This window comes from Chelonoidis abingdonii, chromosome 23, assembly GCF_003597395.2.
Source record: "Chelonoidis abingdonii isolate Lonesome George chromosome 23, CheloAbing_2.0, whole genome shotgun sequence".
Classification (NCBI taxonomy): Eukaryota; Metazoa; Chordata; order Testudines; family Testudinidae; genus Chelonoidis; species Chelonoidis abingdonii.
The window spans coordinates 7,948,376-7,974,447 of NC_133791.1; the positions used below are offsets into that span (position 1 = coordinate 7,948,376).

Below are 26,072 nucleotides of genomic sequence, written 5' to 3' on the forward strand. Positions count from 1 at the left end.
GCAGGGTCAATGTATGGTCATTTCTGTCTCCTAATCTAAAGTGCGGGTTACATGGTAATTACATTACGGCCTACCCTGTGTGATGACATATAACCTTCACCTTAATGAGAGGCAGCACTGCCTAGGGTCCAGCTCAGACGTCCGAGATCTGATCCCAGCTCTGAGTTGCCGTGGTGGCTCTACGCAAGTCAGTTTCCATCTCTGCAAAAGGAGGAGCAGAAGGTGTTAGATTGTCGTTGCTCCTAACAGAGGGGTTCTCAAATGTCATTGCACCGGGACCCCCTTCTGCCAACAAAAATTACTACACGACCCCAGGCAGGGGGACTGAAGTGTCACTCCCCCACGTGCTGCTAGGGGGATCTGTGCTGTGGGAGGTGGCAGCTTTTCAGATGAGACATCAGTCGAAGGCTCCTGACCAGCTACGGTTATTATAGTTGGTCACTGCAATTGACAAGAGAAGATGAACATGGTTTGTTTCAGGGAGTCTTGCTCCATAGTGCTTAATCGCCTACTTTCAGCCTCTAGCCAGTCAGGGCTTTAAGGCTTGGAAGTTGTGCAATCACGTGCATTTCTTTTGTAGGTCTTTAGCCCACATGGGCCATTATGGATGCAAAGGAGCCTGACGTGGGAATCCAGTGATTAAAGGAATGAACTTTCCTATTACAATGAGAGGCATGACAGACAACTCCAGAAAAGGAAAGAGGCCCCCATGCTAGATTCCAAGCCAGTGAGGTTACGCTCTAAGAGATCCCTATTTAATGCAATTAATGTAGCCTCTATTGAAGCTAAACTTCACAGGGAGCAGCCCTGGGCCACCAGCCCTTTGAAGCAACATGGGCGGGGTTGACAGCACCTGAGGGAACTAAAGAGGCCAGGCTGCCAAGGCTCTGACAAAAGGGAGTTTTAATGATTGGGTAACTTGCTGGATGCTTCTTGCTATCAATCGCAGCAGCTCCGGTGGCAGGAGGAGGCATCTGGGACTTTCCCAGCTGGCTGTCTTGGGAGTTCTGGGCTAAGCATTGGCATTGGCGCAGCTGGGATGTGAGATGGCAAGGCCCAGGGTGACCGTGCCCCTGTGGCTGATAGGCAGAAGCAAAGCGCAGCCACCACCACACAGCACAGATGCCCGGGAGCGGCTGCTCCTTGCAGAAATGGTGTTAGGTCCAGCGGTTCTCAAAACTGTGGATCGTGACCCCATTTTAACTGGGTCACCAGGGCTGGCTTAGACTTACTGGGGCTTGGGACTAAAGCTCAAGCCCCACCACCCTGAGCCAAAGCCTGAGGGATTCAGCCCTGGGAGGCTGGGCTCAGGTTACAAGCACGCTGGCTGGGCCCGAAGCTACAGCCCTTGGGCTTCAGCTTTGACCCCTTCCCTGCCCAGGTCAGTGGGGCTTGGGCTTTGGCTCCGGGAATCAGGCAGACTCAGGCTTTGGTTCCCCTGCCTGGGGTCGTATAGTAATTTTGTTGGCAGAAGGGGGTCCCTGTGCAATGATGTTTGAGAACCCATCTGTTAGGAGCAACAACTATCTAACCCCTTCTGTCGTTTTGGGGTAGCATGAAAAATGTGTTTCCCTCCCAGACATTTCACCTCCGGGCAGGAAGGAAATAACCTGCCTCCTATTTTCACTCCCTAACAGCACCCTATCCAGCCTCCGCCTGGCTTCCGCAGGCTCCTGCTGCCCTCCCTCCCACTGCCTTCCTGTCTGCTTTTATAGCCCCAGCTGCTGGGGTTACTTCCATCCAGTTAGCCCCTCACCAGACATGCAAAACCTGCAAAAAACCCGCAGAAATTGGGCTTGTTTTTGGCTTCATTGGCTTGTGAGTTTCTTGTTGGCTAGTTTTTGGCTTGCAACTTGTTTTTTTGGCTTGCAACTTGTTGCTTCTTTTTTTTTTGATTGGCTCCTGGCAAGCAGGGGCAAGGAGGGGGAAAGAGTTGGGGTGTACAGCAGCCCACCCCAGTCCCAGACTGCGTACCAGTGGGATCTAGTCACATAGAGTGTTGGGGTTCTTAGGGACTGGTTTATTTTGGCCTTGTTTTGAAATGGGATCAGCTTGATTTTTGGCTTATTGTGAAAGTCGGGAGGCTTATTTACCCTGTGAAAGTTGGCAGCTGTGAGCCCCACTCAGTTAATTGGCACCCTGTCATAAATAGATAGCTAAGGGTTAATGTTTCTTTCACCTGTAAAGGGTTAACAAAGGGAACCAAACACCTGACCAGAGGACCAATCAGGAAACCGGATTTTTCAAAGCTCAGGGACGGAATGTTTGGGTCTGTGTCTAGGGGGATAGGAATCTCTGTGCCAGGAGAGGTACTGTCTCTCTCAGGGAAAGACTGGGAGGGGGGAAAAGAAGGAGGGGGAAATGCTAGCTTCTCAGTTTATGAACGCTAAGGTTCAAATCTGAGTAGGAAAGCTATGACACACCCTCTGTCTTTCGCCCTGGTCCCAATGAGTGTATCTGGTGGGGACGGGAGTGCCAGGGCATCGCATCAGATCCTGACTCAGCACACCCTGTTTCCCAGGCTTATGCTAGAGGTAGGGTTGCCAACAGTCCCATGTTACCAGGGATGCCTCCTATGTAAATAGGAAATTGCCTGCCCTGTACTAAAGGGACACCTTTTTTCCTGTATTTCAACAGATTACAAACATTATCGTGATGCAAAGCCAGTTTTATTATTCCCTTCCTGTCCCATGATGGAACATTTGTAAAATTGGACAACGTAGTAATGCAGAATGAGCCCCATTATTCACTGAATCAATGCACCTCTAGCGCAGAGGTTCCCAAACTACAGGGGGCAGGAAGGCCTCATGTGGGTGCTCTGTCTGGCAGGGGTGGGGGCTCTGTCTGGCAGGGGAAGTGGACGGGGCTCTGTGCAGGTGGTCTTGGCTGCCCGGACCAGGCTGCCTGCCTGCCTTTCTTCCCCACTGCAGCATCTGCAGCAGCTACCAGCCAGCAGTGATTCTCCTCTGCTGGGGATGTTGGCAGAGACTCTGCGAGCAGGTAACAGAAGGCGACCCCCTGAGAGTACTGACCTCGCTTCCTGACCCTGGCCCTTCCACACAGCTCCAGGCCACACCCCCTGCCAGACAGAGCCTGAGTGGGGAAAGCAAACAGGGTTAGTACTCCGTGCTCCCTGTGGCACACTAGGGACCCCACCCTTGGCTTCCAGTGGCACAAGGTGCTCCCCACAAGTCTCACAGCTATGCTAATGGGTCCATAGTGCACCATGAAGACTTTCTGAGTTGGGACTGCGGCTTGCCCTGTGCGCACACTGCAAAATGACAGGGCTTGGACCCCAGCCACAGGGAGACCTGGGCTCTGACCAACCCCCTCACAGCAGGGCCCTAGAACCTGGGTCCAAGTGCTTGTGTAACCCACGCACCTCCTGGGTGTGGGGCTCTGTCCCCTCTAGTGGCACTAAGACCACTTAGAGATAAATGAGTCTGTTAGTCTATAAGGTACCACAGGACTCTTTGCTGCTTCTGCTATGGCCATAGATAAGGGCCATGTGGCTTTTCGCTCAAGCAGTAGAGGCTCATGCATTTCGCACCAGAGGTTCCCAGGTTTGATCCTGCCTGCTGATGACTGCGGTCTCTCGGGGTTACACTTTGCTGACTCGAGTTGGACAGAGTTATGTGTGGACAGAAGGTGGGTTCAGGCTCAGATCTGAATCAGAGCCCAGGCTTAGTGTACAGTGTAGACATACCCTCAAGAGTAGCCAAACACCTGATGCTTCAGGAAAACTCAGTGAAAAGCCCCCTGCACTTGAAATTCACTATTGATCACTTAGCGTGTTTCCAGCTGCCATGTAATGGACAAAGGAACTCGGCTTGGTGCGGATGGTCTGATGATGATATCAGAGGCGTGTAAACATGACTGATTTCTCCACTACAGCTGATTAAGAGAACATTCTGTAATGAGGTGGCAGCTGCTTAGCCCAACAGTAGGCCGCGCCTCATAGACAGCTGCTGTTCTTTGTATGGAATACAGGTTATGCAAACATTCACCCTTGGGTTTACACTGTTGTTAAAACATTTTTTTAAATTCTCTCCAAGGTTGTGGGGTGAATTTGGTGCTTGCGAAAGCAGATGTCAAAATTCCCAACTTTACAGCACCGCCCAGAGCCAAGCAAAATTCCACCATGCTGCCCCATATCTATGCCCTGCAACACCACCCTCCTATTCCAGTCCTGGGCCTCCACTAACACCACTCTTCTGCCAATGACCTTCAAGTCTGCCTGAGGCACCTTCGCCGTTCCTGGATCCTCCAGTTCAGCACTGCCAATATACCTCCCTCCTGAGCTGCAACACATTGCTTCCCTCAGACTCACATACAGCTCTGACAGGGCACCTCCATGCTGACCTGCCACAGACCTGGCTATTCCAATTTTGAACACATATGTGTAACAAAACATTCAGCTAATGTGTCTCTGTCCTGACTTGCAACTTCTCTGTTATTCCAGCACTGAGCCAGAACACAGTGCATTGCAACCCTTACCTGCATTTATCTATTGCAGTCCTGGCTCCTCCTTGATCAGAGACTGACAATTTCTGTCTATTATATTTGTAGAACTCTGCAGTCATTTTTTACACTGGGACTAGGTCGAAACCACTCAACTAATTTTCACTTCTGATCTAATCCAGTAACCCAGTCAGGGTCCCCAGAGGGGAAAAGCCAGGGCATGAACCTACTGGTCCCACATGACCCCTATACGTAGAGTTGGGAGAATTCAATTTTTGTATAGAATTTTGCCCAAATGTTATCATGTTAAATTTCAACAATTGTGCAAAATTCTGCATTTTAAGTTTTTTTCCCTTCAACTTTTACCTATTTAAATGTTCTCAGTTGTGGGAAATGATGGCGGGAGGCAGACAATTGGGGATGAGACAGTAACTCAAGGATAACAGATGCTGAGATTCAAAAACACAAATTGTCAACATATGAAAATATCCAAGGGCAATATCCTTAATTCAAACTCTAAGAAGTTCTCAAGCACCATTTTTGTTACTTTGCCTAGCTGTAGCTTTTGATTATTATCAATAGACGTATTTTTGTTGCTTTGTGGGTGTACCGTGAAATTGATATTTACCAATAAAAAAACCCTGAATCCTTCCAAGCCTCACTCGACAGGGTTCAGAGTTCGCATTAATCAACAGCAATGCACTGCCGTATCTATTCAAATAATATTGGCACTAACACAACATTTTATATGTCAATGTTCTGTACACTCAGTAAATAATTAATCCTCCTAGCATCCCGGTGAGGCAACTAGAGGTTCATTTTCCCCATTCTTACAGACCGAGGGAAATGATGACAGAGCGTGTTTAAGTAACTTGCCATCCAATGAGGCAATGTCAGACTCCTGAGCTCTGGATGCCCAGCCCTCTGTTCAAGTTATTGTTCGGGTCTAGCAGAGTCACTGGTTCATGCTAGGGTGACCAGATGTCCCGATTTTATAGAGACAGTCCCAATTTTGAGGTCTTTTTCTTATATAGGCTCCTATTATCCCCTAACCCCATCCCGATTTTTCACATTTGCTGTCTGGTCACCCTAGTTAACGCTGCTCTTCAGTGTTCTAGTTAATTACTGGGCAGGGAGTCCCAACTAAAGGCTGGAGTCCGAACACCCTTGACTTGGTGTCTTGGGGCCATCTTTAGTTATTTCAAAGCCCCAGGATCCTGTCACAGAAGCTGGGGTCACAGCCAGGACTTTCTTCTTCACTGCAGAGCCTCCCGGGCTGTGGTTTCCCAAGGACTGTAGCATCTGCTCTGCCTCATGGTCCATCAAAGCCTGGGCTTAGCAGCCTGGGTTTTCCACTGCGGGTAGGGTACATAAGAGTATCTGTGTATACTCATGTGGTGCTATATAATGCCAAGGCAATGTAGCAAACACGCGATACAGACACACATTCCAATATCCTCTGCAGTTTGCCGTACTCTGGATATATTGGGTAGCTCTGCTTAGGAGTCTCCTTTCTTCCTCTCCTCTCATGTCCTTGGGGTTCTACGTCATGGCAACCCTTCTCTGGCTCAGAGTGCCAGCTGCATACAAACAGTGCAAGTAGCATCTCTCCAGACCCAGTTCAGCACACTGCCTCTGCAGTACTCTCTGCCCTTGGCAACCTGGCAAGTAAACCCAGCAGACCCTATAGACCGGGCTTGCTAAATCCACAGCCTGTTTGGTTAGCAGAGAGACGGGTGTGCTCTAGTGGGCTAAGGGGGCTGGGAGCTGGGGTTCTGTGTCAAGATCTCATGCTGATTTGCTGTATAGCCTTGGCCAATTCACTTAAACTCCCTGCCTCTCTTTCCCCACCTGTAAAACACAGATAATGACTTTACCCTGCCCTCTCCAGGGTGTTGGGAGGATTAACTAGATACTGTTTGCACACTGCTAGCATCAGGATTAAGTGCTCCACTGTGTATGCTGCAGCACTAGCCAAAGAAACCAGTGCACATCAGTCTGAGGATTAGACAGATCTGTGGTCATAGTCATTAGGAAGTTGAGTCAGGTTTGTGCTTAGATTTTCCTTTAGTGGATTAGACCTGTTCCTGGAGCAAGGGACCTGCAGGTATTACTAACACCATCGTCTGTGCCACTAAAGGAAGAGGAAGATACCTACGGCTGGTATATACATCGTGCATCTATTATGAACTGTCACCACACTTCCAAATGGAGGCACTCCTCTGCCCTGCTGCAGAGGGCAGCTGCCATTTTGAGCCTGTGATAAATGAAAGTGGGGAGGGTTGCTTCTTTTTTTGGACTCCCAGCCAGCCAGTTAGCTTTAAAACCCTCTGAGTAGTTGTTCTCTACTTGCTTTATCTGTAAAGGGTTAAAAAGTCTTCCTGAATAGGTAAAAGGAAGGGAGCAGGCACCTGACCAAAAGAGCCAATGGAAAGGCTAGAACTTTTTAAAATTGGGACAAAAACTTCCCCCTTTGTCTGTCTGTCTGTCTGTCGTTCTTGAGGAGAAGCAGAGACGAGGCTGGAACTCTGCTGTAAGAAGCTTGGGGCCAGGTATGAAAAATCATCTGAATCATACCTAGAAACTACTCACTTGAAACCCCCAGATATGTAGGTAGATCAGGAAATGTCTAGGAAGACGCAATTAGGTTTTTTTCATTTTATTTCTTTATGTCTCGTGAACTCCTCTATGCTAACTCCAAATGCTTTTGTTTTGCTTGTAACTTTTAAGCAGGTCCTCAAGAAGGTTATTCTTGATGCTTAAGTTTTGTAAGTGGTTTTTTTTTTAAATCTAGCAATAGCCTGAGTTTTCAAATGTATTTGTTTTCTTTTTGTTTTTAATAAAATTTACCTTTTTTAAGAACAGGATTGAATTTTGTGTCCTAAGAGGTTGTGCACGTTGTTTAATTAGTCAGTGGCAACAACTGATTTCCTTTGTTTTCTTTCTCAGCTCTTCCCCAGAGGGGAGTGAAAGGGCTTGAGGGTACCCCATGGGGAAGAATTCCCAAGTGCGCCTTCCTGGGTTCTTAAAGGGGTTTTTCCACTTGGGTGGTGGCAGCAGCTACCCATTCAAGGTTAGAAAAAAGCTGTAACCTTGGGAGTTTAATACGAGCCTGGAGTGGCCAGTATTAATTTTTAGAATCCTTGCAGGCCGCCACCTTCTGCACTCGAAGTGCCAGAGTGGGGAATCAGCCTTGACAGGGCCCTAATGCCACCAGCTGCGGAGGAGAGGCATACGCTGTGCTCTCTCTGTGGATGCTCCTTGTTCATGGAAAAACACAACATCCTGCCATTTTCTGGGGTAGGTCTGCGGAGTGGGTGTTGCGGGGAGTGAGCGCCAAGGTTTTCAAATGGTATCTAGGCACTTATAGGAGCTTAAATACATTTACAAATATGGTCCGAAGTGCCTGGATCAGGCCCTAACATTTCAGGGGAGAATGCAGATGCACTTACAGAACAGTCAGTGAAACCAGGAAAATTGACAAGGCATTTTCAGTTTTACTTCAGAGGCAGGGGAAGATGAAACATTGATTTGAAGGCACAAGGTGGTCACAGTCTGAATCTCGAGCATTTTATTTATTTAAAAAGTTACAAAACACATCAGTGCAAGACTCATTAGTTCCTTGTTAATTCTTGTTTTCAGTAGAAATCAAGACTAAAAACTGGAGCTGAATGAAATATATTCTTCCAAACATCAGTGCTAAAAATAAGTCTCTATATTCCTTTGTACAGACACATAAATTACTATCCAATATTAACATTAAGATTGTATAAATATCTCTTAATAATATAAACATGCTGCAGCAAAAATGCAGTGTGTTTTAAAGTTCTAAGCAACTCAGACACCAGTTATGAGAAAAAAATGTTATTCCCTCATTTGTTCCAATCCCTCCCACAAAATTTGAACGTCACGTGAAAGAATCTAGGTTTAGCATAATTGTGGCCCCACCATGGATTCCCGTGTATCATGCTCACAGTGAACCAGCAGGATACTAAGAAAAGAAGCGCTGCCTTGGAAGTGAGGTTAGGATTACAGCAGCCTCGTGTTATCACATCCTTTGCTGGCCCAAAGTGGTGTTAACTGATAGAACATATGCTTGGAAAATGTTGACTGGAGACATTTTTATTTATGGGTAGGTTAACTTTTAACTCAAGTACAGTTATGAAATGCAGATGGGCCTGTCTGAAGCCAGGAGATGTCCAGTCAGATCTGGTTTCCTCAGGAGAGTTTAATCTAGAAGTTATGATAGGCTTTTATGAGGACTGGGCAACTGCCAGGGATACTCAGAATATAGTCCAAAGAAAAACACTTCTGAATTACATCAGGGCATTGCACAATTCCTGAGACCTAGGTGCCACTAGAGAACTAGCAGACAGAAATGTTGACTGCATCTAGTGTGTCTGTGAGCTCCTCAAGCCATGTCTGTGGGATACATCCCATAATCTTGACCTACGTCGCTCAGTCCACACACACACAGTATTAGCTGTTTGGGTCTGTCTCGACACTGTGATCCTTGATATGCCGGAATCCATTCAGCATAACATCTGGGTTCAGTTCTGGTGTTGGGCTCTTGTTACAAATTGAATGAAAAGGTAGGTCACCGTTCTTGGTTTTGGCCACGGTCCCAACATTCTGGTTAGTCCGGGTGGAATTCCAGTCAGCAGCAAGGTCCTCATGCACGGCTCTATAATTCTCTAGGGTCAAGCTTACACTGGAGATGGCAAGGGGTTGGGCCATCTTCAGCGTCTTCTTCGCCTTGACCCGTCGATAGCAGAATATGAGAGACAAGACCATTATATCCAAGAGCAACTCAAACATTTCAACCACGGACAACACCGAGGACCCAAACCACAGACTCCACTGACTTCCCATGTTGGACAAGAGCAAATTCACCTGTGAATGGGACAGATAAGGATTGAATGGTTATATTGACAGGATACACGGTACAACTCATGAAATATGAACTTATTGCATTGCCCCAGCAGGTGAATTAGCTGGGGGTGGGACAACTCAGCGCTTCATGTGTTTGCTAGCTCTAAATCTTGGCTCCTCAGAGTTTTCTTTAATTTGGGGGAAGAGAGAGAAAGAGATTATTTGATTTTGCTTTTATTAGACATTTAGTTGCTTAGTGCAGTTGATGCCAATAACATAGGTACCAAACTCACAGCCCCAGGGAATGAAATCCAAAGGGCAAATACAGCACTGGCTGCAGAGATGCAGGCTTCCCAAGCTGCACTGTCATTTTTTTTCAAGAGGGAGTCCTCAGACATGGGGCTGGACAGAGAACATTAACCCATTTCATCTGGGATGAAACACCAGCAGACACGAAGAGGTTCCAGTCTCTGCCAACCCAAGTCAGCTTCAGACCAGTGAGCTAGAGGTACAAGACTCCGCCCCTGATTACTGATCGCCTTGGTTTGCTGCAGCACTTTGCTTTTATCCTAACGTTTTCTAAAACTTTTCTAAATGCAGCGGGAGTTGTGACACCCAGCGCTCTGCAGGGTTCTTTCTCCCAGACAATTAAACCTATTGCAATGCCTGTGCCTGCCCTCAGTGCAAACCCTTTGGACTGGATCCTGAAAGTCCATGCACAAGACACAGCAAGGTGTGACAGATTTTTCCACCCCAGTCCAAGTGCATGGCAACATCTGCTCTGTGTCATACCAATTCCTTGGTAGCAAAAGCCTCATTAAACAAGATTTTCCCTATAAAGAGTAATCTCAGGGTAGATGTTGGTAGGGGACAAAGTTACTGTGGAACTGTGTATTTGATTATATCTTGTGATTTTTATTTAACCCCATGCTTCAGGGCATAATCTGATCCCATGTTAGGGTCAGGAAGGAAATTTTCCCAATCCATTTGCATCTTCCCTCAGAAGCGTCAGATGTTGGCCATTATGAGAGTGAGGAATGAAGACTAAAGCAATGAGCTGATCCAGTACAGCTTACTGTGTACACTGGAGATTCATCCACAGACCGGTAGTTCAATTGCTGGTAGAAGATATTCACCTTGGCGATATCTCTCCTTCAACAGAAAATGGGGAACAGTCAGAGATAAGTTCCCTGCATGGCATTCCGCCAAGTCTAAGTTTTGCTTCTAAGTTTGATTTTTTTAAAACAGAGAAACCCTACAAGCAGGCCTTTAATCTGGGTCACAGGATGTCTAGCAACAGATTTAAATGGCTTAACAAAAGGAGGATAAAAAGCCTGATTCAAACCGCCGTCAAATCAATGGGAGTCTTTCCAATCAATTTCAATGGGCTCTGGAGCATGTCCAGAAAGCCTACCAATTCAATGTTTTGTTGCTAAACCATTTGTCTGAGTAACTGGGATGTCAGATTGAATCCCTATATCACTGAGGTCGTCGTGCTAATGGTCTGGCTGGCAGGCTGCAGCCCATGGGTTCTGGGGACAAGGTTTGCTCTGCATTGGCATAGTTATTTTCTTTGCATGCTGTCAGACTCTGGAACTGTTTCAAGCGAAGTGAAGGAAACTTCACCACCTGGGACACAGTGAAGTGGGGAGAAGGATGGGATGTCCTCACAGGCCTTTTTCCATCTTTGACTTCTACAATTCCATGAGGACAAATAGTTCAGGATCTGTCCCTAGTTCAGGTACCACTAAGTGAAAAATCATGCTCCGATACCTTCTCTTGGTGACTAACCTGTTGTTGGTAGAATTATATCCCTTCTGCCGACTCAGAATCTGGCGGACCCAGTCCTGCAATACAGTATTTCTATATTACTGGCATATTGCTGCTTGGAACTGGCACCAGGTAACCAACGTTGTCATTTTTATGTCTCAGGTTCAGTAATTTTCCATATTCCTTCTGCCTTGTAGGGGTAGCCACTGTGCTTCCCTCCTAGGGCATACTGAACATAAGGCACATTCACTTCTGATAACACGACTATTGTTAGCTCCCAAAAGAGATCTAGTAGGACATTGAGAGGCATGGGATTTAAATATAGTGACCACCATTAAAACAAGCCAACAGCACAGGAGTATCATGGATCATTGCCCCCCTCTAAGGACGGGGAAATAGCCACGTGGCAATATCTCAGATATGTGTGGACAGCATTCTTAGGGGGCAACCACTCAACTAATTGAGTCTTTTGAAAACACACGGATATCAACTATTGTGTAATGCATTTGTACCTACATATGCCTCCATTTCACATACACTAATCACCAGGAGATATGTCCCTAATGGCCGGTTGACGTTAGAACATGATAAATAGGATGACGTCATCTATATACATCATGAAAACTGAGCATCTCACAAACAGTAACGAATTTACCACCACAACACCCCTGTGAGTTAGACTATCATTAACCCCATTTTATAAGGCACTGAGGCCCAGCAAGTTTTAGTGATGTGTCCAAGATGACATAAGGAGTCTGGAGTGGAACTGGAACTGAGTCCCAGTAGAGTCCCTTAATTACAAGACAATCCACCCAAACACATTGGCCATTTTGGTTTCTTACAGTCCCAACTTTCTGTCTTTTCTTTCCACCAGAGGTCTCAGTATCTCCCAGGTCCAGAGGCATGGGTCTGCAGAACCCACTTATATCCTTGACTCCAACAACCTATATAGCGGGGTGGCCAACCTGTGGCTCCAGAGCCACATGCGACTCTTCAGAAGTTAATATGCAGCTCCTTGTACAGGCACCAACTCCGGGGCTGGAGCTACAGGTGCCAACTTTCCAGTGGGCTGGGGGGAGCTCACAGCTCAACCCCTGGCTCTGCCACAGGCCCTGCCCCCACTCCACCCCTTCCGGCCCCCTCCCCTGAGCCTGCAGTGCCTTTGCTCCTCCCCCTCCCACCCATAGCCTCCTGCACACCACGAAACAGCTGACTGGGAGGTGCAGGGAGGGAGTGGGAGTTGCTGATCGGTGGGACTGCTGGTGGGTGGGAGGCACTGGGAGTGGCAGGGACGGGGGAGTTGATGGGGGGCTGCTGACGTATTACTGTGGCTCTTTGGCAATGTCCATTGGTAAACTGTGGCTCCTGTCAGGCTGAGGTTGTCCACCCCTGCTCTATAGTAAATATGGCAAATGTTTCCAAACACAGTGTATCCATGTTCGCTCTGTACTCTACCTGAGACTTTGTCGAGGGCCATTTTGCGGTCCCCGCAGACAGCTTGTACCACGACTCCCTGGGAAGGCACGAGAGAAATTACAGTCACTGCCATATAAATGTGGATGAGTGCAAGCACAGTTAACTCTTTCGCCACATGCGGTTTTGGTGGCTTGCATGTGACACTCCCAGGACACGAGCAAGTGTTTGCTACATGCAGCATCATGCAGGGAATTGTATTTCCCTGTGGCACCAGCAACATCTCTCATGGCAGGCCCCTGTATCTTACTGAACTAAGGCTCGATCCTGCATAGTGCTGAGTGCTCTCAACTCCAGCTGGTGCCAGTCAGAGCTGGGGCCCCACACTTGACAGGAGATACAGGCCTGGACTCTTCTCAGATCATGGGTGACAGTCTCTGATTCTAGGGACAGCACAGAGTGTACTGGACCCGCCAGCTAGCTACACCCTTATCAGAATTCTTCCCCTCCTGCGAGTTTGGCCCCTGCAGCAGTGACTTACCAGCATGATTTGGGACACTTGGCAAAACAGCTAAGGTGGTGGTCGGCCAGCCTGTTGTACAGCTGATAGAAGCAGTGCCCTGGAGGAGGAGATGGGAAGGAACAGACTCAGACAGCTCCCCCAGGAAATGTGCTATCCCAACTCCGGCACACCATGTTCTGTCGGCAATGAATGGCTGCAGATGACTTGGTTAATTTCCTGCCTGAGTGCCAGGGTCTCTCCCCACTGAGCGCTTAGACTTAAATTTGAGGACTACTGCACGAGTTACATAGAGAGACATCAACCGGAAGAAGGAGAAAGAGATTGATTGTCCTTCTACAAATGGAAACTGCACAGACAACCTGTATTACTTGGACTAGTCAGGTAAAACAGCTTGGCTGCAGGTTTGGCTTTGGCATTAGGATACTTAAACAGCCTGCCATCCGTGTACAACTGGAACTGCCTCTTGGCCCTGCAGGGATTCAGCAGAAGAATAGGTGGCAGGATACAGCCCTTTAAGTCTCTTTAGGAAGGAAACACCCCCCAGCTCCCCTGAACCTTTTGAAAGATAGACAAATGTCAGGTAAAGCTTCAGAGAAGAACTAAACTCTTCCCCACCCCGATTTGTAATTTAAGCAGCAACATTTTTCTACGGCAAAAGGCCAGCGAATTATCTCATTGGGCTGCCAATTACCAGCTGACGCTAGGCAGCATCAGTCCGAGCACATGTAGTCCAGCCATAACCTGAGAAGCCCCCTGTTCTAGCCAGTGCTGTTGCTACCAGGCCCAGGCTGAGACTGCATGCCTTGCGCCATTACCCCATCCAGGATGCTTGTTGTAGTTACAGTATTCGGCGCCAGGAGGCAGTGGGTAGTAATAGTATCCACAGCCGCACTTTTCAACCATTTTGTCCTGGAAGCAGGAATGCAAACAAGCCTGAAAAAACAGAACACTGGATAAGTCTGAGGTTCTTTGGGTCATAAGCTTTGCCCACTAACAGCGTGTGATCGCTGGAGAAGATCTGCAGCTCTTTGCCTTGCAAGAATACACAGCGTATTGCCATGGCTGGATGGGGCGAAAGGGTTTCAAATACATTCACCCCGTGGGTGAGCTCTTGAGAACTTCGCAGGACCTATAATAAATATTGCAGACTTCCAACGGATGGGGGTCTAACAAACATCATAACCACACAACCTATGTGCAGGCACGAGAATAACCACAGCAGAACAGACCAGCAGTCCATCCAGCTCAGTATCTGGCCTCCGGTGCAGTGCTACAAGGAGGTGAAAACTCCAGCGTCCTGGGTACAACCTCCACCACTCAATAAAAGAAGTTGTCATGTCCCACAGTGCGGAAGCTACTGCACTGCCAGCCTCTAACTCATTGCTTTGTCAAGCAAGGTTTGAATGGTGCTACAACGAGTCCAGCCATCTGCTTGGACAGTACCTGCAGTGTGTAGGAACTGTTGTACAGGAGTTTTACATCCACATCTTCTCCGTCAACTGTGCATTTTCCATAATTCCCACCCAAGCGATGCACCTCGTCCTGTGGACACAGAAAAGTGGCGTATACAATTATGGAGCATTAATATGGAGCTCCAAACGCAGCTGCCACTTTGCACAGAATAGTGCAGAATAATGCCTGGTCCCTGCCCTGATGAGCTTCAAACCTAACACACACAAGACAGACAGCAAAGCAAGTGTTCAGGTAAAGGAGGCCGTGGAGGTCCAAATTTCTTGGTCAAGGTCCAGACTCCAGAGAAAATACCACAAAACCAATAAATAAAATAATAATAAATAAAAAGATTCCACAGTCCATTCAAAAGCATCTGGTGGTCCAGATTTGGGCTGCAGTCTGCCTCTTGACTACCCATAGTGTGGAGGGATCAGTGATCAGCAGCCCCGGGATTCCAGGGAGGAGTGGGTTTGAAGAAGGAGAACAGAGGGATATTCCAAGTGCAGGTGTGAAGCTAAGGGCAAAAGACAAAGGGGGCAGCAAGGAGAACGGACTGGGTGGAGCAGAGGCCATGAGAGAAGAGGAGGAGGACAGCGTAAGACTGGAGGTGTAGATGAGACATGACTGCCATTCAGGGTGAAGTGGGGAGCTACCCTCTTACACGCTGAGACCAGGTGATGGGATTCCTTTTCTCTGCTGGGCCAGAGCACGTCATGGGCTTACCACAGTTCTCAGCCTCGCCGTTTTGCCATGGGTTACCAGCGCTGCAGGCTCAGAGCCTCGATCGCGGTCCAAGTCACAGCAGGGAAAGCTGAGGCAGCCCTGGCTCCACTGACAGGACATCACAGCCGAGGCGAGGGGATGAAAACGGTGTCTTCTTCCCATCCCCCATGTCCTCTAGCACATTTCGTGTCAGTGATGTACATTTCTAATATGGCTCTTATTTATTGTGTCATCAAGTGGGGGACCCTCCCGTTCCACAGGCTGAACTGCCAAAGGGAAGCAAAGGGCTGCACACTCTGATTCAGAAGGTTGCCCTTCCCTAGTAACTTCCACCTGATACTCTCAAAGCACTTTACAAACATGAATGGAAGAGTCAGGCCTAGAACCCAGGAGTCCTGCTGTTCAGTCCTGTGCTCCCACCACAACACCATCCTTCCCCTCAGGCCTGCCCAGCACTGGTTGAAAAAATGCAGGGAGGAGAAACAGTGCTGCTGAGCCCGGCCTGCCCACCTGTCTGATTCCGATGTTAGTCACGATCCCTGGTCTGATGTCGAACCACTCATGCTCGAGGAACGGTGTCTGATTGTGGTTGTGGATCATCACTTGCACGCCTGCCACCGTAGACAACAGTGGGAGGCGATCGTTTTGATCCGCTTTCAGGATCAGGGAGAGTCCTGGAGACACAAGGAAAGGAAAGCATCTCTTTAAACTGCAACTCAGCAGGGCAAGTCCTAGGAAGTGATGTCATCTCTTACATCCCCAGGTGTTGGAAGGTTATTGTACTATGGAGGGAGCATCGTTAGAGGTGTTTCCAAACTGGATGTGTGGAGTGATATTTGCTTTGTCTCCTTCCCCTGGTCCTGGCCAAATAACGTACCATAGGAAATTCCAGGTTTCGTTGCTTTCCAGAAGAGGTCTGTCCCCTCTCTGTTGAAAGTGTAGCAACTTCCATAGACCTGGTGGTGAAAGTGAATGTAGTCGCTGGAAGCAAAAGAGTTCAAATATTATTCACGATGGCTGGACCTCTCTGCTGCGTTCGTATTGTAATGTGGCCGCGGGATCCCATTGTGCCAGAATGAAAAGACAGGTCCTGCCCCAAAGAGTTTACAGTCTAATGAGCTATGGTCTCCTAACAAACTCTTCCTATGATACATTCATACAACAAAAAACAAAAGAATATACTAATTAGCGGCTAGCTAACAGATAGCTACCAAGGAATAGGCACACGTCAATCCCCATCTTATGCTTAACTGGCTCAGTGTTGTTTACACTAATAACAACTAATCAAATATATTTGTACTTATATAATGCTTGCCAGCTGAGGATCTCTGAGTCTTCATAAAGCATTATCTCCATTATACAGACTGGAAAACCAAGGCCTGGAGTGATTAATTGAATAGCAAGTGAGCGTTTAAGGCAGGAGTAGATCCAGGAGTTCTGCCTGCCTTTTCCCTGCAGTAAGGACTGTCTCCAAGGTCCAGGGTGCAGGTTAGGCATTTTTAGTTCAAATTTAAAGCAAAGATTTGGCTTCTCCAACCTCCCTCGTTCGCTTCTCTTGTGCTAGAATAGTGCATCAGGTGATGGGACCCCACACAATGCCTTGAACACCAGTGCCAGTCAGACTCAGATCTCATACCGTTAACTTTATGAGACATATTTTTCATATACACAAACAAGTTTGAGGTGGACTACCTTCGTTAATTTCATCTCTCTCATTGCCTGGGACCTAATTTGGGTCCATGTATTAACTCCAAGACTGAATTTAGCCCTTGAGACCTCCCTCCAGTGATTTATTGGGTACGCAAGACTTTCTCTGAAAGCACTTAGGCAAACATTTCCTTGCTGTTTTTTTTGTTTGTTTGTTTGTTTGTTTGTTTTTGTTTGTTTTTTGTGTATGAGCATTTAAAATGCTTTATTGTTAGGACACAACTGGATCCAAGCACACACTAGCATCTACAGCCTTGGCTATGCAAAAGGACCAGCCAGTGCAGTAGCACTTAATTATAGAGTCCGCAATCAGCTGCAAAGAAATGGTGATAACCCTGCATAGATTCTTCAGTGTCACAGAGTTTATGGCCAGAACGGACTATTAGATCATGCAGTGTGACCTCCTGTCTATCACAGGCCATTACATTTCACTCAGATAGCCCTGTACTGAGCCAAATGACTGCAGTCTCCTGAGGACTTGAAAGTCTTAGTCTAAGGCAAAGAACAAGAGTGCCCTGATTAATGCCCTAGCAGGGAATTGCTTAGGGGAAATACGTCCAGATGATCCCAGTAGGCGAAGCATACCCCACTCTGCAGAAGAAGGGCCTTCTGCTGAGGCATCCCTTTGGCAACAGGGAGCTAGTGGGTGGGTTTCCAGTAACCAATATCCTCCTTGATTTGATCTCATTCAGTTACAGTTGTCCCTTAGATGCATGGTGGGAGGACATTTAAATTGTTGTGTCTAAGCTTGTTTTACTACAGGCCATGAGAAACTACCGCAAAGCCACACACCAAACAAGGACAGGTCTGGAGACTCCCCTCAACACTAACAAAAGGGGAAAATCAACAATTGCTGCTTTCTACATCAAATATGATCCTTTAGCTTGTCCCCCTTGCTCCATTAGTCTGTTCAGCGACTGCTATACAAATAACTATTCATCTGAGACCTGTCTTATTCAAGGGGGTGTGGGAGGGGGCTGTATCGATAAATCAGAGCCCCCCAAGCATACACACAAAGCAGTTCCCAATCAAAAAGATGAATTTCGAATATTTAATAACAGCAACAGCAGGTGGCATTTCTGCAGCTCTTGCTACAGGGTGGCAGACGTGAGGCCCTTGCACAAGGCTTTTCTTTGAGGCATCCCACTCCTTAGCCGTGAATGAAGGTACAGAGGAATTCCACTAGCTCCTGCCGGGTGGATCAAGGGAGTTGGAAGCCTTTCCCAGGGGCAGAAGAAGCTCTGAACTGTGACAGAGAAGGCTCTGCCAGGAAGACTCCAGGATGAGCCAAACTTGGGAGAAAACCCAAGCCGAGGTTGATATTTTGGTTGTTATGAATTATCAATAAAGCCAACCCTGGACTATACTTAGAGGGTCAGATGCTCAGCTGGGGTCAACTGTCAGCTCCTTTGAAGCCAAGCTACTACAGTTTGCTCCAGCTGAAGATCTGTTCTTAGGAGCAAGGAGGCAACTCCCATGGCTTACCAGGGTCTATTAGCTATTCTCTCCCCTAGTCTCAGCCTCCTTCTGCGAGGCAGGTGTGTATTGGTATCCCCACTGTAAATGGAGCTACAGAAAAGTTAAGTGACTTGCCCAAAGATCACATAGCAAGGTGGTGGACGAGCTGGGAAAAGAAGCCAGGAACTGGCTCCCAACCCTGTGCTCCAGCCACTACGCCAGTTAATTATGAGACCAGTCCACTGCTCAAACCATGAGACTAATCATCATCTTGAGAAAATATTACACCTTTTGTTATAATTATGTGAAACTTCTCTGGTCAAATCAGCATCCATATCCTTCTTCCCTAGTGAGGTTCTTACTCATGCTAGGAGCTGGCTGATCACATAAGCATCAGAGCAGCTGATTCCTGCAGTTAATTGCAGCAGGTGTGCCAGGCACAAGTGTCAGCAAGGCATTCAATCAACTACAAAGAGAACAAGCAGCTACTGCTTCTGGTGGGTTGGTGAGAGGAAAAGAGAGGAAACTGTCCTCTGTAGTTTGACCTCTAACAAGGGCTCTCACATTTTGTCCGGCTGCCCATCATGAGAGGTGCTGAACTTCCTCCACTCAGCTTTCTCCTCGCAAGCTCTGGCATAATTTCAAGGTGGATGAGAACGGATCCCTTTGTCCTTTGCTAGCCCACAATTACCCCCTTGGCAGGTATTTACCTCTCTCTGCAGGGCTCCCCGTCATACTGGCAAGAGTAGACCAAGTTTTGTATGTGCTCTTCATGAGAAGAAATGTTGATTATAAGGGGTAGCTGAGACATGATATTCATATAGTGAAACCTGTACCACTCTTGAATGGTGTCTACCCCAGACGAGTAGGCCTTGTAGAAACAATTCCCGCCTGTGGCATTGCACTGGGGATAAAAGAAAAGGAGAGAGGAAATCAAAGTCCACATACAGGAGCAGCCCAAGGGACTCCGGCTATAGAAGATGTTAGATGGTGTCGTGAGGTGAGGTGTGAGGTGAATTTCTGTCCTGGCAGTAGGTGAGCCGTGGGGGCAGTCTAATGAGTGGGCAGTAAGAATATCGCTCAGCCAAACAAGACTGTGTTAGACGTGTCTCTAGCACTCTTGCTGGGGTCACTCCTTGGACAGGAGAAGGAAAAGAAGCCTGGTTTTTAAATCACCTTGGCAGAAGAAAGGGCAAAGTTGGTGGAGGCACTCTTACAACAAATGGATTTTGGGCCAAACCCTGATGTGCTCTTGCTTCTTACTGAATCCTTAGTCAGGAGAACACCCATTGTCGGCAATGAATGTCAGCCTGAGTAGGGACCTCAAGATATGGCATGGTGATAATAAATAAGTCAAAATAAAATTGTTTGGGCATCTCACGCCTTGTCAGCTTCACTCCCTCATTGGTTTTGAATTCCATGTCTACTATATCCCCAGGTTATAGATGAAGAAACCAAGGCACAGTGAGATTAACTGACTTTTCCAAGGTCACAGATCTTTTCTATCTATGTGCTGAGTTGATCATATCCAACTGCCAGATCTAACTGTCCGTCTACTGCATTTTTAACACATCCATTTTCTCTCTCCTTCCCTGTACACACACACACACATTTACAGTTGTTTGTTCTCTCATTTCCGGTATTGCTGGAAGGATCTTGCAAAAACACGGACTATGAAAGGCTGCAAAAAAACGTGGCATGTAACCCAAGTTGCTAGCTAATTATACAAGCTCCATCTATTGACATTCCTTGAATGTTGGTTGTTGTTGAGGAACCCCTATTATCCCATCTCTCTACAAGAGTATCAGAAGCTAGGATAACATGTAAAGGATTATGGTAGGGCTGGGATCTCCCCAGAGATCCTCAGACCCTTCATTAGGCTCTATTGTTTAAATGCACCTATATTCTATTTAATCTTTCGCACAGAACAGGTTCAGTTAAACCTGTTCCATGGGTTGAATGAATAATTTAACAAACTGCAGTCGCTTGGTTACATTTACCAATTTAAAGCCCACTTTGAAATGTTTCTTCTTGGACCCAGTATCAGGTTCCTTCAGCATCACCAGTGAAATGTGGCGGTTCACTTGGAAGCTGGAGCTGCTCAGATTGGCAGATCCTCCCTTCACGCTGATATCCTTTTTATAATGGGAGGAAAAGATTGAAGTTTTGTAGCCATACAAATTAGCTATTGCTTCCTCTGCCATTTGGTCCAACTGGGCCAGTTTCTCACTGACTAGGCCAAACCTATAGGAGACAGAAATAATAGGAGTGTATAATTGTCTATTTGTACACACACATGGTTTCTTTTAACGTTGGTGAAAGTTCAACTTCCAGTCCATTTCAGTCCTTGGCATCTCTGTTGGAAAGAGCAGTCATGGTGGTGAATAGAATACATCCAAAATTTTCAGACATTATGACAGATATGGCAATTTCCTGCAAGATCTTTACAAATCCTTACCATATTAAGTTTAATTATCTTAATGCAAAGTTTATGTATTATTCTGGGCCAGGATTGTATATAGCTTCTCTAGGGGGAAGAGGTGATGTAAGCCCTGGATGATCAAAGGACTATATGGAACAATGTGCCAGACAGAAATAGACTTTTGGGACAATCTGTGTGAAGTGGATTTTCTGGGAAATATCCACAGGGAGGTGAATGCAAAATTCCCCATCTCTGCTTATGCAAAACCCAGTCATTTGAAACTATGCCCTGAAGAATGGGCCTTTGTCAGCTGATCACCTGTCACATGAGGGTAAGATCAAAGGCCCAGGCTGTATAAATTAATGACTGAGCTATGCATGGCTATTTTGGTTCTGAATCTGAGACAATTGTGAACCTGTAACCATGGGGATAACCCAAGCTGTGGATTTTGAAGGGCAGACACCTACCAGAGCCTGAGGCTGGAGTTGGGGTGAACTCTGGTAAGTTTATTTGCATGTGTTCTTTCATTGTTTTTAATATGTTTTCTCTGTAATACTTTCACCTTAATAATAAAGGTGCTTGCTTATAAAGAGCTAGATGGTGATTTGTAACTGCTGGCAATTGCAGCTCTTTATAGCCTTCGAAGAGAAAGCAAAGCTTGGACACTGGCCTGTTTCTGCAGTCTGGCTTGCTGGGAATATCATAGTGTAAGGAGGCGCCCTGGCTCCCCACCGCACCTGAGGGGGACGAGCCAGAGCAGGCACCTCCGTGGGCGGAGCCAACGCCACCTGTCCCCGCCCCCCAGAAGTCAAGGGGCGGGACAGGAAGTATAAAAGCCCGGCCCCAGAGCTCAGTTGGAAGCCGGCCGCCGAAGAGGACAGATGCTGAGGCCCAAGCTCCCGCTGGGCCCAACTTGCCCCGTGCCCGGTATCCGGAGGAGCGCTGGCCGGACCTGCCTCGGGCCCAGTACCCGGAGGACCCCCAGCCTGACCTGCCCTGCACTCGCTATCCGGAGGAGCGCTGGCCGGACCTGCCTCGTGCCCGACCGGAGGAGCCCCCAACCTACCTGCCCTGTCGTGCGCACCCCCGAGGACCGCGAGTGTCCTGCTCCCCGTATCCAGAGGAACCCATGGTCTGGAACCCCCGAACTACGCCAGCAGAGGAAACATACCTGGAGAGGGGGAATTGGAAGTAGCCCGGGGGTAGCCGACCCAGTCTGGCTCGTGGGACTGGAACCATGTCAGTGTGTTGCGGCCTGGATTCCCCCACTGACTGCAGCGACCTTTGTCGCTGTTAGGGTCCGGACTGGGACGCAAGTGGAGTGGGAGGCCTGCGTCCCCCTTGCCACCGTCAAAGGTGGCAGATCCCTCTCTGTGGCCAGGAGCACTCTGCTATATAGGACTCACTGTTTGTACTGTGTTTGCTCAGCCCCTTGCTGAAGGAGCTGAGTCTGAACTGCTTCTTGCCCCGCCCTGCCCCAGGGCCTGGGCTCAGATACTGTGTTTGCTCAGCCCCTTGCTGAAGGAGCTGAGTCTGAACTGCTTCTTGCCCTGCCCTGCCCAAGGGCCTGGGCTCAGATACTGTGTTTGCTCAGCCCCTTGCTGAAGGAGCTGAGCCTGAACTGCTTCTTGCAACTCCCTGCTCAAGGGCTTGGGCTTCTAGACTGTGTTTGCTCAGCTCTGAGTGCAAGAGCTGAGCCTGAACTATTTGCTGCCCCGCCCTGACCAAGGGCTTGGGCTTCTAGACTGTGTTTGCTCAGCCCCTGAGTGCAGGAGCTGAGCCTGAACCATTTGCTGCCCGCCCTGCCCAAGGGCCAGGCTTAGACGCTGTGCTCAGGCGCCTCTATTGCTGGTCTCTTCCGTCCCTATACCCTGCCGAGGCGGCCCAACATCGCAGACTGCTGTGTGTAAGGAGGCGCCCTGGCTCCCCACCGCACCTGAGGGGGACAAGCCCCAGCACGACCGGTTTACACATAGCATAAGTGAGGAACTGTGCAGCCTGGAAAATCCTGGTCTGGAGGGAAAGAGTCACAAGTCTCTGCACAAGAGAGGTGATGGCTGAGGATCTGAGCCTAGAGTGGGTGCTCTGGGTGGACCACAGAGAGGGAAATACAGATGGAACTGTGACAGAAATAGTCTGAAATTGCTATCAGTGGCTGAATTTCCAAAACTTAGCCCTCAGACTGAATGTTCAGATTTGCAGCCATCCTGCTCTTGCTTGCAGAAATGCCTATTTGTGCAGCCAAGTTAGGTAACTGCTGCAGGCAAATTAGGTAATTGCATATTACGTAATTTGAATTTAATTGAATGAATATTTGGCCCTGAAAGTCTGGGCCCCAGATGGGCACGTATGTGAGCAGTCCCAGGGATGCCAATAGGACTATCCCTACACAAAGTTACTTGCATATGTGGAAGAGCAGGTTTTAGCTAGCAATTAGATATCACTTCGTGTCCAGAGGCAGTGATCTGTTGATTAGATACGAAAGACTTTACAGTAGCTATATATTTCAGGGCAAAAGTACTTCTACTGGTACAGAAAATCAATTAGTGAAGTCAAAGCAGCCCCAGGGACCCAGCTCCTCTACTCTTGAATCTGGACTTAAAGTAAGTAAGTAAGTTGCTATGCACCATCCTTCATGACAAACTAAGGTCTGACTCCAAATCCACACCGAAAATAAAGTTGTTGCACCCCAATTCAATCCGGGGTTTAATCCCCACCCACATCTGCACTGATAAAGTTTCTCATCCAACTCAGCCAAGATCCAACCCCAGATGTATGATGAAACCATGGCAGCCCTCCCCAGATGCTGCTCTACCTGTATGGGTCCAGATTGCAGAGAGTAATGGCTGGAAACATCTTGGGCTCTGAGTGCATGGACATGGTCATGATGACGGGATAGGTCCAGTATTGGCTGAAGAGAAGAGCAAACTGCCAATAGAGCATCCCGAAGCTGGCAAGGAAGAGCAGGGTCCAGAAAGCCGTCTTCATCCGGTTGCTGCTTGAGCACACTAGGCGGATAGTCCCGTGGATAGTGGTGTTCTTGCAGAAGAACTCAAACATGTCTTTGAAGGAGCTGTAGAACTCAATGAGGCCTTCGTCCCCCCTCTCCTCATTCACCCACTCTTGCTCCATCCTCTAAGTCTGTTTCAATTAAAAAAGAAAACAAAAGGCTCTTGTCAGCCCATCAGAACCAACAGGTGCAGGTTAGCTGCCCATCGCTCCATGCCATGCAGAGCACGGGTTTCACCACTGCCACATAGGTGAAAGGGCTTGGCTCTCACACAGGTAACACTCAAAGTTCTCTTTGTTCCCAGAACTTGGACACTGGGAACTACTTAGCTGAGCGGTCGAGTGTTCTTGGGAGTGCCCCGCAGATGAATAAAAACCCAAATGGCCTCAGCTGGATATTGACATTCCCACAAGGACATAGGGAACTGTTACAAAGCTCTCAGGATGGGAGTGTGCAAATACATCTGGTGCTGCAGACAGAACTAAACGATCACTTTTCTTCTTTCTCAGTAAAACTCAAGCCTCCGATATACATAAAGCAATGTTAACACTAAAGGGTGGGGAGAATCCCCGTTGTCCCAATACATATGAGAGGTCAAGGGTTAATCCTGATGTGCCATGCACATCGATGGAGCGATATAAATAAATCAATAATAATTAATACAGACATTGAGACTTTGGGTGGTTTAGGGTCACACATGATCTTCATCTTGCTTAATTTTCATGCTTTGTATTATTCTGGAAGTGGTACTGAGCTGGTCCCCTGAAGAATTAGCAGTGGGAAGAGGCCTACCCCAGTGAATGACTTTGGATGTGTTAGCAGAGGACTGGGTGGTATCCCATTGGAACTCTTCCCTGCTCCTTCCCACCGCTGTTTCTTTATTAAAGAAAATTTTAAAGTGACTAGAATGCTGGTGAACGGCCCTGGAGAACAACATGCTCCCTTTATACACAGGCCAGGGACAGTGTGGATCCAGTCCAGACCTGAGGGCACCACTCCCAGTGGGAAGAGAGAAAGTTTGGTCTCCAGGGCTGATTCAGTCCTAGGTTTTACTGCTGAGATTGCCAACACAGGGCCCAGTCAGGGCTAGTTGTGGCAATAGCTTCTGACCACTCATTGGGAACCTATTGCACGCAAGCCACTAAATTACCATAAAATGGAAGCAACTTAGATCCCTAGTACCAAGGGCTGGATTTGAACTTGTGATTTGCAGCCCATTATCAATCCCCTAAGCCAGCCAATAGCATATAACGCTTTCTCTGCCAAATATATTTTAAGCCATCTCCCCCAAAAGGAACCCCATGCCCTTTAGGATTGGCAATAGAAAAAATGGACAAGGTTTGCTCCAGAACAGGGCAGCTGTTTCACAGCCTGCAACAGCAGAACCCAGCTGTCTAGAAAAGGAAGTGACAAAAAGCACTCACACCTTGTACAACACCACAGAGGGAATTTCCCTTGTTAAAATGCAATTATGCAAACTGGAATTTGGCTAAAGCACTAAGGCTAACAACCTGCTCATAACAAAAATGCCTTGGAATCTTTAAATGTCCACAGATGGACATCAGGCTTCATGCTCATGAGCACATCACTAATATCTCTGCTTGTAAGGGTCCTCCAAGAGATAGCCCCTCAATGGACACACATCCTCACCTCTAGGTTGCCCCCTCCTTCACAGACATGGCATTGCAGGGGACTCTGGGCTTTTACAGCTCCAGTGACCACTCCTGACTCCCCCTTGGGGTAATCTGTGACCTAACCTGCCGATCATATAAAAGTTAAACCCCTTCTGAGGTAGCATGACTAAGTCTGAATAAAGATTCATGCAGGTCTTCCAATTAAAAGCCCTCCCACCCCCTTAGGCTTCACTAAAGCTTCCTTATTGTAACCTACCTGTTCAGCCCTAATCCTGGGCTTGTATCCCTCAGACACCTGTCTCCTCTGCAGTCTACAACTGAGTTCCGTCCGTCTACTGATTCACTTAGTTCCTCCTTCTCTGGCCAGGAGACAATTAGCTACTCACCCTCCCAGTGCAGAGCATGATTAATTGGGTGCTTTCCACTGCCTTGGGGGTTAAACCTCATCACACTCCTCCATCACTTTTAACACCAAGCTGGGGCACTGGCCTAATACCAACCTAGGGGAATAAGTGCCATCTACTGAACCAACAGCAGCATCACTTTCTGTAGGAGCCTGCCTTCCCAATGTTACATCCCCTCCCAGAATCAGTATCTATTATGCTAGTAAGATAAGAGGTTGCTGGA

At 47.7% G+C, this 26,072-nt stretch overlaps 1 protein-coding gene across 1 annotated transcript; it reads right to left on the reverse strand.

The window, feature by feature from the left end:
• Positions 1-8,940: 8,940 nt before the first annotated feature.
• Positions 8,941-23,933, reverse strand: SCNN1D (sodium channel epithelial 1 subunit delta). The gene is made up of 12 exons (XM_032779946.2): positions 23,617-23,933; positions 20,380-20,623; positions 19,090-19,283; positions 16,092-16,195; positions 15,725-15,888; positions 14,483-14,581; positions 13,855-13,972; positions 13,058-13,136; positions 12,559-12,616; positions 11,125-11,180; positions 10,410-10,485; positions 8,941-9,354 (listed from the first exon to the last, which is right to left on the reverse strand). The coding sequence occupies exons 1-12, from the start codon at positions 23,931-23,933 to the stop codon at positions 8,941-8,943; spliced, it is 1,923 nt and encodes a 640-aa protein (XP_032635837.1).
• Between the last annotated feature and the right edge of the window lie 2,139 nt (positions 23,934-26,072).

Coding starts and splice junctions, on each gene's coding strand:
- SCNN1D (XM_032779946.2), bottom strand. CDS start 23,933: ATGGAGCAAGAGTGGGTGAATGAGGAGAGGGGGGACGAAGGCCTCATT. Junction 11,181..12,558: donor GGCCCTCGACAAAGTCTCAG/GTAGAGTACAGA, acceptor ACTGTATTGCAG/GACTGGGTCCGCCAGATTCT. Junction 9,355..10,409: donor ATGAATCTCCAGTGTACACA/GTAAGCTGTACT, acceptor TCCCATTCACAG/GTGAATTTGCTCTTGTCCAA.